The sequence below is a fragment of the Hydra vulgaris genome, chromosome 05 (genome assembly GCF_038396675.1).
Source record: "Hydra vulgaris chromosome 05, alternate assembly HydraT2T_AEP".
Taxonomy (NCBI): domain Eukaryota; kingdom Metazoa; phylum Cnidaria; class Hydrozoa; order Anthoathecata; family Hydridae; genus Hydra; species Hydra vulgaris.
In genome coordinates this window covers 11905001-11920737 of record NC_088924.1, presented here as the reverse complement: position 1 = coordinate 11920737, position 15737 = coordinate 11905001, and the positions used below count along the sequence as shown (strand labels likewise).

General features: G+C 27.2%; 2 protein-coding genes and 1 long non-coding RNA gene across 3 annotated transcripts in view; 1 reads left to right on the top strand and 2 right to left on the bottom strand.

The window, feature by feature from the left end:
• Nucleotides 1-2713: 2713 nt before the first annotated feature.
• On the bottom strand, nt 2714-7065 carry LOC136080181 (nmrA-like family domain-containing protein 1). The gene is made up of 2 exons (XM_065796793.1): nt 7018-7065; nt 2714-3631 (listed from the first exon to the last, which is right to left on the bottom strand). The coding sequence occupies exons 1-2, from the start codon at nt 7063-7065 to the stop codon at nt 2714-2716; spliced, it is 966 nt and encodes a 321-aa protein (XP_065652865.1).
• Nucleotides 7066-8055: 990 nt separating this feature from the next.
• On the top strand, nt 8056-11727 carry LOC136080561 (uncharacterized). Its single transcript, XR_010638530.1, has 2 exons — nt 8056-8141; nt 8453-11727. It is a non-coding gene; the product is annotated as an uncharacterized LOC136080561 (long non-coding RNA).
• A 3722-nt stretch (nt 11728-15449) lies between these two features.
• The window catches only part of LOC136079966 (nmrA-like family domain-containing protein 1), a 3155-nt gene continuing 2867 nt past the window's right edge, over nt 15450-15737 (bottom strand). Inside the window, exon 2 of the mRNA XM_065796623.1 lies at nt 15450-15737. This exon is cut by the window's right edge and continues 789 nt beyond it. Coding sequence (XP_065652695.1) covers nt 15530-15737 — 208 coding nt within the window. The 3' untranslated portion in view covers nt 15450-15529.

The following is a 15737-nucleotide window of genomic DNA, read 5'->3' as shown; positions in this document are numbered from 1 at the left end:
GCGCTGTTTACAAAATTGGTTTATCATAAAAGTGAGCCCTTTCCCATAAACTATTTAAATGACTTTATCTGTAAATTGTGAAAATATTGCTTGGCAATACAGCCTTTTGTCAAATTAGAGCAAATTTAAAAATATTTAAAATACTTTGTTATAACTTAATCATAGATGCTGTAGAAATGCCAAATTTTTTAATGCAGTCATTTCCTTCATTGTTGTTTATAGTAATAAAATGAAATGTTGAATAACTTTTTTGGATATAATGTTTTGATTTCAATTTTTACATTTTTATGATCCATGGATCCATTTTATGATATCATAGGCTTTTAAACTTCATATCCTATTTCTCCGAGTCAGCTAGAAGATGTTATCTTAATTTTTTGACATAAATGTTTAACATGTTAAAAAAAAGTTTCCCAAAACAATTTCACTTTTTTATTTGCATTTTCTGATTCAATGTCAAGTATATTTACTCCAAAATTAATTTTAACAAAATTTTTATTATCTAAACTTGTGTTTAATTGATAAAAAGTTTAAACTTTTGATTGAAACTAATCTGTTCTGCTATGTAATTAATTTGCCTTGTGTATAGTTTTTGGTATAATTAATAGATTTCGAATGCAAAATTTTCATTTCAGGTGTATCAGTTAAAATACTAAATTTTGCCATACACCTTTTTTATTAGTTGTCTATTTTTAATTTGACTTTTACACTGTTTCTTTGTTGAATACAAAAGATCTACGAAGACTTGTCGGCTGTGGTTTATTTAGAGATTCTTCTCAAAGTAAACCACAAACTTCTCCATATATATTTTGTTTATTTTATGAAAACCTTATTAGACATTATTCACCTGCATATTCATTCTTCATTCATGATTATAACAAATCAATGTAATTTAATGTTACAATAAAAATTGTTACAATAAACAATATTACAAATTAAAAATACTAACAATATACGCCTATTTTTACGCTTTAAATTATTTGAAATTGCCAAAATATATATTTTTTTTTTATCACTTAGGCAACAGTTGAGGCAGTACTTTAAATGTCTTGATGTTAGAGCTTATGATACATGTTTCTGTCTTCTGATAGATGTCTTGGTCTTTGGCATATTTTTGTTTTTTATTAATTTTGAATGTTAAATATATATATATATATATATATATATATTTATATATATATATATATATATATATATATATATATATATATATATATATATATATATATATATATATATATATATATATATATATATATATATATTACAAAAGGTAAATATTAAAACATAAATTTAGAACAGTTTTTTTTTTAATAATACTTTCAAAAAATATTACCATAAAAGTGGTCCATGGTTTTAAAATAAACTAAGTTTTAAATAAGATCAGAGAACAAAAAAATAAGTATTTAAAATTTTTTTGGGGTATTTATGAAAAACGTCCCTTAACAAGAATTAAATACATTAGGAGAAAAATTATCTTTTGTTTTGTACATGAACAGCAAAGTTTCATATACCAATTCTATAAAAATTGAGAGCATAATATTTTATATATATATATATATATATATATATATATATATATATATATATATATATATATATATATATATATATATATATATATATATACATATATATCTTACCACGATTGGTAATACTCCAAATAATATTGAAATAAGAAAGAAAACTACAGTATAAAAACTACTGTATGAATAAATGAAAAGTATAGACTGTTTAAAAATTCAGTTTTTATATCAGTAAGTTAATAAGTTATTATTAATTACTCCATATAGTTTTAGTTGTTTTTTTTATAAGTACCTAAAGGTTAACTGGATTAAAAACCTTTCACAGTTCAATAGAAAGCCCTAATGTATAGCAATCAATGTTAAATCATCTGATATATAATTTATTAGTTAGATTACTGTATGACCGTTGAATAATTTTTTAAACCCTAAATGATTGTTATGCAGTATATTGTTTTCAGTTAAATAACTATTAAGTCTGTCTTACAATTACGTTCTAATAATTTTGAGGGACATCGGAAGACGGATATAAGTCTATAACTAGACATATTTGTGTAATAAACGGTTTTAAAAATAGGTGTCTTTAGCAAATTGGTGTCTTAAAATTTTTAAATTTTCCGATACAATACCGGATTTCAATGAAACATTAAAAATGTGAAACATTGATAACTCAATAGTATCGAAGACTGATTTAACTACATTCGCACTAATTTTATGTCAGCACAAGTACTATTTTTTTAACAGTTAAAACATTACGCACCTTACTTATTTTTAAAACACCTTCTTTCATAGATGTGTTGGTAAATTTGATATAAGTTTTGAATTCTACGTTATATTTGTACTAAATCACTTAGATCTTTATAATTCTCTCAGACCAACACTCCTATATTCATTTAGACTATTACACTTGGGTCATAGACTTGATCAAAACTTAATGGGAATTTATAGAAGTATGTCAAAGAACGCTATTCGTTTAGTTAGCGAACCAATAAGAACATTTTTCAGGATGAGTTCTACCAAAGCAAAAGATTTTTTAGCGCTTACTTTTATATAAACAAAATAAACAAAACACCAAAGAAAAATACAAATTTTAGATTAAATTAAATGTTTGAATAACTTCTGCAAATACCATTTTTGCTTTTATGTTAAAGCTTGGATTTTATAAAAGCACATTAAAATAAAATAATCGGTTATGCAGTTTTACTCGATACAATTTCGTTACGATTTTTCTTGAGCCAGGTTGCAAAATCGACAACCTCTGGATTTAGCTTTTTTGTCACATCTGCGTCACGCTTCATAAGTTGAAGATTAAAATAGTCAAACATTATTCGAAGATCTTTAACACCTGGGAAATTTAAAACATTTCTAAAAAGAAATCTATTAAACCAACCACCTGGAAAGCGAACTTTGAGTGGTGATAACTCTTGATTTAAAAGCATAACTAAATCAGAGATTTTAAGGTAATCTCCACAAAGACCTATTTTTTGAGATTTGTACTGCTGAGGGTCAGCTAATACGCTTGCTACACAATTTCCAATATCCTCAACATTCATTATGTAAAGCTTTTTGTCTGCATCCATTGGTATGTTTAATAAAAACTGATTTCCAAACGCTTTATTTAAAACTGAACCAGCTACCTCTTGATAGTACATTGGCAATCGAAGTGAAGTAAAGTGTATTTTGTCTTCTTGCTTTATACCATAATCCTCAACCGCTGCTTTATAATCAAAATGCAAACAAGGTTCATTAATTTGCGATTCAACATTTTCCAGTCCGCTAAAGACAACATGTTTCACGTTATTTGCTATAGCTTTATTAATTAAATTTACGCCCTGATCGATTTCTTTATTTTTTACAAAGTGAGCTGTAAAGTCAGTCACTAGAAAGACACCGTAGCAACCTTCAAGTACAGAATCTAAACTATCATTATTGTCTAAATCAGCTTCAACAACAACCACATTTTTTAGGCTGGATAGCTCTTTTGCCTTTTCTGACTTGCTATTTCTAGTTATCGCTTTCAGATTATATAAATCCGTTTTGACCAACGATCGTATCACCGAACCTCCTTGTTTCCCTGTTGCACCAAAAACAGCTATGACCTTAGACATCTAAATAAATGTTAATATATTATTCACGTAGATAAACATACTTCCGAAATAAAAATCATAAAAAATCAAAACATAAAATTATTCATAAAATATTTATTTATTCAATTAAAATAGAACACTATAGATAAAGATATAAGATATAAGACAAGCGTAGTTGTTATTAATAATATCCGTGAACTTTAGCACTTTTGCGGTGTTAACGAAGGGATTATTTTTTAATTAGGCTGTCACAGCAAAATAAAAATACTTCTGTTCAGTGCTTTTTTTTTCAATAATAAAAACGCAGTTGCAATAAAAGCTATGTATGTTACTGCTTTTCAGTATTAAGTTTGAACATTAAAAAAACAATTTTATTACTGTTTTTTTTATTTGCTTTTAATTGAATTTTAAATTTAATTATTTTTCTTTTCTTGATGAATAGATTTAATGTTTATCTGTTAAAAAGAAACAACCACTGTTAAGCAGTAGTTGAAGTTTTATTTCTCAACATAAAAAAGAAACATAAAAAAAGGGCGCAAGTTTTAAATTTTGTTAAAGTAAGTTACAAAACGTTAAAATGTTTCGTAACATAAGTTTAAAACGTTAAAAAGTTAAGATTACGAAACCTAAAAAAACGTTATAAAGTTTTGTAACTTAAGTAACTAATTGGCTTTTAATTGCATAAGAGAAAGTACTGGTTTCTATCAGCATTAAAATATAATAACTATTAAATAACACGTTTTTTTATTGAAACCTGTTAAGGGGATCGTCCATAAATTACGCAACGCAAAATGTATTTTAAAAACGTAAGAAGGAGATACCTACTCTTTTGCGCGGCGCTTCTCATTAAACTTAATGGACTATTTTGATTTTTAATTAGATGAGACTCTGCGAGGGAAAACTTTTGATCTTTTTTTGTTTTGGTTATTGTGAAATTATGCGTTACGTAATTTATTGACGATCCCTTACCTGTTTATCGTGTTTACAAACTTATGAAACTCTTAAGAAACTTTTAGTATTAGAATTAGGAAAATTGAACTCCTAAAGTAAAACCTTCTACTACTAGCCCAGACGTGTATTTTAAAACTATTAAAACTTAACAATCGTTTTAAAAGTTAACTTATAAAAGATCTCTATATTTTTTGTTCAAATTTATAAAATACACGACAATTATGATGACAATTATTGTTACAATCGTAAAGAAAGTTGCTTTTAAAATTTTAGAGAACAAGACAGAAAAAATATTAAATACATAAAATACTTTAAAATCTTTTGAGAAATCCATTGTAGTGTTGCCAGGGCCGGTTCCAGTAAGTGTCACCTATTGAATAGAATTATAATTTTTATTATTATTATTTATTATTATAATATTACTATATGATTTACAAAAAGAAAATAAATATCCTGTTGTTGTTGTTGTTGTTGTTATTGTTGTTGTTGTTAGGGGGTGCCTTTACAATTTTTGCCAACTTAAAAAAAAAAATAATAATAATAAAAAGCTTCTCGTTTTCTGATTTGCCGACGGCAAAGTCGACATTTGGCCTCTGACTATTTAAATTTGACGACCAGCTTGTCTAATGAATCTACATTTGCCGACTAACTTGTCTAAAAGGTCAAGTTTGCCGACTAAATGCACCAAAAATTCATAGGTGAATAAAACAAATGATAGGAGAAGGAGGGGAGTGTCATACCATCCACACTCACCCTTCGCGCAAGCTAAGTGTTGGTAATCGCCTAAAATGCCTAAATAAAAATGTTTGCAAAGTAACTGAAAAAAAAATATATATATTATAATTTTTCGTTAAAATCCGTTCCGTTAAATTTAGTAACGTTAATTTTTTCGTTAACGGCCGTTAATTTATTTTAACGGCCGTTAATTAAAAGATACAATCAGTGATATTTTCGCTCTGAAAATAATACTAGTCAGTTTTTATTCAGTTCAGAGGCTAAGTTTTTAGTTTTAGTTTTTATTCAGTTCAGTAAATAATTTCAGTTCTAGTTTTCTATTTAGTTCATGCTAAAATAGTTTTAGTTCAAGTTTTTATTCAGTTCAATTTTCGTTTGTCGTATATAATTTTTATCTCGTCTAATTTTAATGTAATACAATTTATAAATAATATAGGCATATATAATTAAAAGAAGTAGGACTTAGTGCTATAAGCAAACACAAAAATGAGAAAACTTAATTAAATGTAACATTATACACCCAGTGCCGTGGCTAGGGTTTCAAACGCCCCCCCCCCCCATCTCACATTAAAATAAAAAACAAAAGACACAACAACCTGTCATTAGGGCTATAAAATTTAAAAAAACTTCAATTATTAGGTCTAAAAAAAAAGCTCCTCAAATTTAATAACAATAAAAACTAATGATTAGTTATTGTATTGCCTTTGATAATTACTCATATATTTTGCAAATAAAGGGCGTAGTGATTATATGATTATCATGTAGACTAGATTTATTATATGATTATCATTTAAAATTGCATTTCCAATGACGTTGACATTTGATTTCTCCGTCCATTTGTGAGGAAGCCTCAGATTGAAAAAAGTCTTTCAACAATTGCTTGAGTTGCAGGAGCTGAAATATGGTTTTCAGCTAATGGTGGAGTATGAGGGTAAACGGCACGTCTCATCTTCCAGAAATTTAAAGCATTTTGGAACATAGAGCTGTTCCTTATTTGAATAAAACATTTGTTGAGTTCATTTTGTGCTTCATTACTAGGAGTAAGCTTTATTTTATCGACTTGCTGCTAAAAATTTCCATTTTGTTAACGCATTCATTGCTGGAGCAATCTCAGCAGAAATACCATATGCATTTGCTGAAGGTAAATTGTGTTGCAGCAACTATTTGGTTCTGAAAAAATGCATGTCTTTGCACACTCTCTGATTTGTGTATGCTCAATATCTAAAAGAGCTATTGCACACGTGGAGTCGAGGAGACATGCGACACTTGGCAATGGATTAAAATTAGGACTGTTTTATCAGCTTCATTAGCAAAAGATTCTAAAAAATTGACAAAATTCTGAAGCATTATCCATTCGCTATTGACAAGTGAATCAATGTTAAGGTCACGAAGCACTTCGTTAATAGATGTCTTTCTTTCCAGAAATTTCCAAACTATAATGTAAGTGATGTTTCATCTTGTAGAGCAGTCGCTGATCACAGTCTTATCACGTTTTTTGATAATTATTTCCAATACGAATTTTTTACAGTAATCCAAGTTTCTTCAAAGTAAGCCATGGTATTAACCAACATATGCAAGTTTTTCAACTGGCTGTATTAAATGCGCTAGGCATCACAATCTTCTAAATGCTACATTTTTAAATATTAAGTAAACTTTCTCCCACTCTTCACTCTTTGTCATATTTTCATGGTCTTCCGGTCTTTTATCTGCTCTTCATGAACCTCATTTTCTAATTCAATAAGTATACCATGTTCAGCTGGAGCTTTCATTCTTGACAACATTATGACTTTGACCAAAATTCCTAAAAAAGATGCAGTAAGACCTTATTTAGTCCAGCTATCAAGGCATATTGTAAAGCGCCTACCTTCAGATATGAGGTAACGAAGTTTTCTCATTAAAACAGTAAGTTCTTCATTAAGTAGGCTAGTAATTTTGGGACAAGCATGCATTAAAAATTTAGAATCCAAGGTATTTACAAATTTCACTGGATTCACACCAATGTCACTGGATTAAATGTTGCAATTATCATTTAAATAAGGAGGTTTAGTCAAATTTTATGCTCGTGTGAATTAGAAGGCCATGTGTAATTCCTATGGATAATGCATTGAAATAACGTCTGATTCTGATGTGAGGACGATTGTAATAGAGTGGATTCACCTTCATCCACTACTTTTCTCTTTATCCTCATATACTTTTTTTTAAACTTAATTTCTTTATTTCCAGCTCTTCTAGCTAACGAGTGCAAACTTATGGTTTCTCGCTAAATGAAGCTAGAAAAAGATAAACAGTTTTGTATAAATTTTTATTTGTATACTTATATTTCATTTATCTGTTTATTTATCAACCTATCTTTCGAATACGTTATTGAGTATTTACTCTATAATGATAAAATGAGTCGTGTGTTGCAAAATAAAAACAATTCCTCAAACAGATAAACAAACCTTAATATTTGTTAGGTTCTTTTCACACAACATTCTTTTGCATACTTTTTCACCGTCAAGTAAAACTAAACATACTAATTTGTCGGATGACGCATTTTAATTAAACAACTTCCATACTAACCTATCCATACTAACCTATTCCTCTTTCTATCAGTACAAAGTTTACTCAAACTCATCGTGTAGTACGTTTGCCTTTCAATTTGATTTTTTTCAGTTCGAATAAATATATTCTAACTACATAGTAACTATATTTAATTAAGTTCGAATAATCGCTTAAAATTAATGTTTAATTTAACGCTGCTGCCGTTACTCCTTCGTGCGCGTTTGACACGAATTTTATTAAAGAAGATTTAGCACGCTTGGCCTTTTAACATTTTCCAATTTTTTTTCGACCATGCAATAAGGTATTCTTAAATCTTTATTATCTTTATCATAATCTGGTAATATATTCTTAATCAGTTAATAAGATCTAAAATTTTTAAATTAGATAATTATTTGATGACTTTAGTAGTAATAGATAAACCTTATGTTATTTTTGAATTAGTATACTAACTTTTAAAGTGTGGTAAATTATTTTAATCATGCATTTTAACAATAACAAATTCAAGTCTTTTTTCAATTTGTACTTAAATTCAAATTGTATTTAAAATCTGTATTAAATTTTATTGTATTTAAAGTATATTAATCTGTTATTTTCATTTTTATGAACTCGAAGACGATGCTCTTTTCAAACTTTCGATAAAGGTCAAACTCTTGATAAAGTTGATGTTTATTTCCAAAACCCTTGCATCTCACCCGGTCAACTATATGTTGCATGTTCAAGAGCAAGATTATTTAATACCTTATTTTAAAGAAATTACAGGATATCTTTTTGCTTTTATAATATAAAAACCAGGTCGTTTGATCGTTTATTTTTTAAAGTTGGAAAACATTTATGACGAGGTATCTAATTGAACAAATATTATAAAAACAAGGTTGTGTTTGTAAATGTTCCCAACTTATATATTTAATATTTTTATGTGTTATGCATTATGTGTTTATATGTGTTAAGTTTATATGGATCAACATTTTATAAGTGTGTAAATATCTTTTATATATAAAGTGTTTCTATGTTTGTGATGTGTTATAATGTTATGTGTTTATAGTTTGCAAGTGGTAATTATGTTGTTTCCATGGTTTTAAAGTGTTGTGAGTTGCCTTAGTTTACAGCAAAAGTGTTGTCCTTGCTAGCCAAGTGGTGTACTTTGCTATAATGTGACTTTGCTTTGTTGAGAGCAAGAATGTTTTCCTTGCCAGTAAAGTGGTGTCAAGTCAGATCTTTTTTATAATCTATTAATATCTGCTTAATCAGTTATAAAATCTAAATTTTTTAATAATTTAATGCAATCATAAAGTCTGTAGTGATAGATGAACCTTATGTTATTTTTGAAATTTAAAAATGAACTCATAAAGTCAGGAAATTTAATTCATTTTGATAATAACACAATTCAAGTCCTTTGTCAATTGTATTTGAAGTATAATAATTTGTGTTGTTTATTTTTAAGAACTCGAGGACAAAGTAGGTATATATCTCAAAAACCCTTGCTTCTCACACGGTCAACTCTATGTTGCGTGTCCAAGAACAAGATCGTTTAGTAGCTTATTTTTTAAAATTGATGATCATTCATTACAAGGTTTGTCGTTTAATAAATGCTACACAAACAATGTTGTATTTATAAATGTACTTATTTGCAAACAATTATTGTTTTACTATTAAACACCGCATTTTTATAATTAGTTAAACAAAACAAGTTTTGTTACTCGAAACCAGTTGATGCTACTAAAAACCAAGTTGCTGTTACTAAAAACCCAGGTGTTACAGATTTTCTGATAGATTTTAAATCACACTTTTTTTTTTAAAGTTGATAAACATGCTTTGCAAGGTATGTCATTGAACAAATATTACACAAACAAGGTTGTTTTTGTAAATTTTGCTAGTTGATATATCTTTCTTAATTTATATATTTAAGTATTTTTATGTGTCATTTGATTGGGTAATGTGTATTATTATATGTGTTCATATGTGTTAACGTTGTACAGGTTTATATTTTGTAAGTGTTTATGTGTCATAAATATGTCAATATCTGTTATATATAAAGTGTTTCTATGTTTGTTATGTGTTATAATGTTATGTGTAAACAGTTTGTAAGTGATTATTATATTTTTTCCGTGGTTTTAAAGTGTTGTGACTTGGCTTACTTACAGCAAGAACCCTTGCCAGCCAAGTAGTGTACTGTCATGATAAAATACATAAAATCTGTTTGTAGTTAGTCTAATTATAAAATGAGTAATTTTTAGTTAGATAACACATTTTAATAAACATTTCTCATTGCCAGTACAGCTGGCCCAACAGTTGCAGGAGCGACATCTACTAAAGTGAATAAGTTTTTATAGGTTGTTATAAAAATAAAATTCTAATATTTTGTATGTTACTTTTTATTTTTAGATTTACTTTTTATTTTTATATTTTTAGAAATATTTTTACTATATGAAGCTTTTTTGGGATTTAGAAATATGAATAAGGGGACCACAGGTGGTGTTTCCATACCATAGGTTTATAGAAATAGATCGTTTTAAATGTTTTTGTAAATTTTAAATAAGATTTAAGAACAAAAAAAAAAATTTTTCGTTAAATTTTTTGTTTATTTATCTTGCAGTTCCTGATGTCTTTTTTGGTAGATCAGATTTTTTTTTTAATGTTTTACATAAAATTATTACTTTTTTTTTTTACATAAGTTAGTATTAGTGTTATAACATTTGATAAAGCTGGTGTTAATCTCAAAAAGTCTTGGTTTTCACACAACCAAATTCTATGTAGCACGTAAAAGAACCAAATCATTTGATAATTTTTTTTTTTAATTTGATATACATGATTTCAAGGTATGTCTTTGAACAAATATTACACAAATAATGTTGTACTTTAAATGTTATGTTTGTAATAGTATTAGTAAGTATTTTTATATGTCGTACGATGTGGTAATGTGTGTTGTTCATTGTCTGTTAATGTGTTATATAAAGTTATATGGATTTCTATTTTGTAAATGTTTATGTAGGTGTTTCTATTTGTGTGCTGTTAGTAGTTAAACTATGTACAATATAACTCAATAACCTTAAACTAATTTAAAAACTCCACCTTTATTTATGACTTATACTCCCAATACCTCTGACATTCTCTAACAAAATAATTTCTTTGTCTCTTGGAGGTTTAAGTTATTAAGTGTTTACTGTAATATGTAACGTTATTTGTAATTTTGTGATGTTATTGTTGTGTTGTTTTGTGTTGATAGACGGCCTAGGTCACCTATACGTCGGTGTCTATAGTTAAAAACGATTATTGGGTAGTTTCGTTACTGAAACTGACTACATATAACCATTCACTAAAAGTCAAGGATTTAGTTTTTAAATTAAAACTGAAAGGTTTACCTTATTGTAATTATTTATTTTTAGCGTTGCTTTTATAAAAAGAGTTGGTAACCTAAACTTGCAACAATAAATCTTTTGTGAAACTTTCACAAAAGAAAAACAACATATAAATGTGTTACAAGTGTTTTCAATAATAATTTTGTTCCATTTTTTAGGTCGAATTCCTTCTCTTATGACTGATTTTTGAAAGTTCCTACATAGCAGATTTTAAGAGTTGTTCTGAATGTTGGTTGTTTTCTAAAAACCAAAAAAAAATTTAATAATCTTCATACCAGTTATTAAAAGCTATATAATAATGAAACAATGTTATAATTTAAATTGTTTTTATAAGTATTTTTGATACTTTTTTATGTTAAATACAATACTTTTTTGAGTTTTTTTTTTTAAAGTTTATTTTTTAAAATCAAAAAAAAAAGTGTTTTGCTTCTCAAATAAACTTCTATGTTTTTTCTTTTTAAAATTATTATTTCGAATGGATATATTGGTCAATTTTGCTTCGGTTTTTTAAATATATTTCCTATACTTTTATCACTTTTTGTGATTACAATCTAGATGGTTTTTATTTGCATTGAGTATCGATTTTTGTTCGGAACGAACAACAGGTTTGATAATAATTCAATTGCCAACTTTGCATTAAAAACAGCTTAATTAAATAAATTTGTTAAGATTTTTTTTAAAGAAAAGGTTCTATAAAAATGTTAAAATGAAATAACTAGGTCCCTTTGGCCCGTTTTCTAAGTCCATTTTTTCTTTTTAAATAAATCCTAATGACAGGGTTAAAATTTTATTATAGCCTACGTTTCTAAAAACACCAGAAGAAATGTTACCAGATTGTCTTCTATGTTAAAGGTACTTATATTATGTAAAAAATATTAAAGTAAACAAGTATAGTAAATTATTTGATAACCAAAAGCTTAGAACAAATTGAATAACTTTTTGTCATTTACTAAAATTCATTGAAGTATGGAGACCAAATTAAGAACAAGTTTAGAAAAAGTTGGGTGTGAAAAGTATTTACCATGACCCGTATCGTACGGGTCTTGACAGCTAGTATATTATATTATAATAGCTAAGGTAGGTGTAGGTATTAAGGCCCACCAAACAGACTTTTCGTCATCAAAGCCTTAAAAATTAAGTTAAAAAAAATATTTTTGATTGCCCCCTAGGGGGGTAATAAGCCTCACTTAAAAAACAAAAAAAAAAAAAAAAGAAAAAACAGAAAAAAGTTAGGAAGCATTCTTTTAATGCAAAGTTTATCTCACATTTATAAATAATAAGTAATAAATAATAAATATTTATATACTTAAAAAAAACCAATTTTTTATACAAGAGTGAATAACAACGGGAAATTAAAAAAATCAATAAAAAAATGTTACAAAGAAAATCATCAATCTTCGCAGAATGGACATACTAACTCTTCCTCATCTTCAGAATCATATCCCATGCACGCCTCATTGTACCATACTTTACATTTACAAAATTGTCGCATACTTTCCACAGACTTTTGCTGGCACAACGAACAAAACTAATCATTCACATCCTCCCTTACAGACTTACTTTTCTTTACATTTGCTTTTCCTTTGCCTTTTAATAATTTTAATTATGTTTTTAATTACTATTATAAGTAAAGTATAAATCATTACTTACTTTTTTAAAGTATAAAATCTATTAAATTCAGGTCAAAAACACTTTTGCTATTATTACTTAACAGCGATTTTATTTATTTAGACTAAACTAAAGTTTGTTGTTTATATTTTTTTTTAATTACTTTTCTTAACGATTTCTTTTATTTATGCTAAACTAAAGTCAGTTTCACGTTGTTTGTTTTAATTACTTTTCTTAATGATTTCCTTTATAAACGCTAAACTGAAGTTTAGCGTATTTCTTTTATTATTACCGCAGACCTCGTGTTTTGGCCTAAATACCCAATTTTTAGTGGACTTTATTACCCGCTTTGGACCTGCCGCGTTTATCAATAAAGTATCCTTTTGTTTCAACACGTGCATAAATATTACATGTTGAGTAATGATAACTAATAAATACTTAATGCAAATAAATGCACTTGAAAAAAGTAAAAGCCCGAACTAAAAACCCTTACATACGGGGAATTTGGAAATGGATCTGGAAATTTTAGCCAATATGAAAGAACCTTCGAATTGTCTTTAGTTAAAACGTTTGTGTTGCTTCTGGTGACATGCTTTAGCATTGAACAACAAAGAGGAAATTTCTTCATCAATTAAAAACATATCATCCATTGAAATATCTTTGACATGTGACATACTAGCAACTCAAAAATAAATTGGCTCCATGAAATGAAAATCTTTTATGCTTGCTAAAGAGACAACTGTTCCAGGGTTGGGGTTGCAGATGGACACTATTTGTCTATTGGATGATTCAAAACACTAAAAAAAAGCACAATATTGTAATACTTATTAGGTTTCCATAATGAAATTTATAATTAAACTTACTTCATAATTTTCTAAAACAGCTCCTCGATAATATGGCTAAAGAAAATGTGCAATACGGTTATTAAAATCCTCTGAACCACCTTTTAAGAATTATTTTCAATTTTAGTAAGCAAGGATTTAATAAAAGCTTTTAAGCTTGGTAATAAAGTGATATCTTCGTTATTTATTTTAAATGCTATAACATTTTAAATCGTAGGAATGTTATCAGCTGAAAGCATTTCACTTATTTTTTTAAATTCTCTCAAGATCGGTAAAAGTTGATTGAATATAACAAAATGTCTGGCATCAGATATTAATTTTTGTTTCTATGAGATAACTTCATTCTTAACTTTTTATTTTTTATGTTTTTTCAATGTTACTTATAAACGGAAAGGGTTGATTCAATGTGCCCAGTTAGATTCAGTCTTTTTTTACAAATGTTTTATATTTTTTGTATGTGAATCTGAGAACCGTCATTCAATATTCTAAAAAAATCAAGTGATAACAAAAGAGCACAAGTTCTTGTTAAAATCAAAATCTACGCAATCATCTTTTATTTTATAGATTTATATTTCGTTATATTCAGAACTTTTCTTTTCTTATTTTTGTTGATACTTTAATAACAAATAACCGCGTTGTATAAAGTATTTAAAAATTGATAACGTCCTTTCTTTGAAAAGAGCAAGAAATTGACTGTAATTACTTTTTTGCGACACATTGCTTTTGAATTAAAAAGAAAATACTTTGATACAAAAATTCAAAACTGTTTAGGCGCTTAAGCGTCACCCCTAGTATAGATATACATGCTTTGGACCATATACCCCTCGTAAATAGCTCCAAAATGTTTATTTTCTTAGTTTGGCAAGTTGATTTTAAGTCATGATTTAACAAGTTGTGATTTGAGTTTAAAAATTAATAACTAACAATAACTTTTATACTAGGTGATAACGAGTTAACTCAAAATAATTTAGACAAATAATGAAGTAAATTCATAAATTACATGAAATTTACTGAATTATTTTAACTCATGATTTGTTCCAGTTGAAATCTTATCAGGTGAGATCTTAAGTTTAATTACGCTTGAGTTAACTCATTTTTAACCCCCCTCCCCCCTATCTTCTCCAAAAAACTTTGAAAATACAATACAATATACAATATAAAAACTCTAAATAGAGCTTCTGTAAAAACTTATTTACCATATTTATTAAAACCTCTCTAATTTTTGCGACAACCTATGTTTCTTAATTATGAATATTCTTCAAGTCATTGCCATACAAAAAAATTATTAAACCAGTTCTTTTAGTAATGCTGCACCTTTTTCAACCGAGTCAGTATAACTTTTATCTACAACCGGTGCCAACCTTATCAAAAAGAGTTATCAAACAATTACCAACGGGTTTCCTTAACAATCCAAGTCAGTTAAAAATGAGCCTTTTGAAGAATTTCTACATCAGCCGTTATTTATCTAAATTTAAATTTTGCAGATAACTGTGTTTTTCTCTTTAGTAGATAAAATTTAGGAGCAGATTGATTTATTTTTTGATGAGTTTAACAATGCCAGTGAGTTTAAAAATACCAGATATGTTAAACCAGATATGTTAATAATAATCTTTCACGTGATAAATGCCGCATTTATTATTTGAAAGATGTTCTTAAACATTTAAACTGGCTATTACGTAAAAAATGGCTCGCGCAAATATATCAACCAAATTTAGTTTTCTGATTATTAATGAAAACATTTAAGTTGAGGAAGCTACATAAATATTGAATATAAACTGCAAACTAATAAAAAACTGATGTGGATATTAAAAAAATAAAATAATAATGTTAAGTAATACACATAAAATGTAAAACAAATATAAAAAATATTAAAAATAAAAACATTACACAATTTTATTATTAATAATTTCATTGCGATTTTTATTAAGCCAAGTAGCAAAATTGACAACTTCTGGGTTAAGCTTTTTTGTCAAATTTGGGTCACGCTTCATAATTTGAAGATTGAAATATTCAAACATTAGTTGAAGATCTTTAACACCTGGGAACCTTAAAATATTTCTAAAAAGAAATCTATTAAACCAACCACCTGGA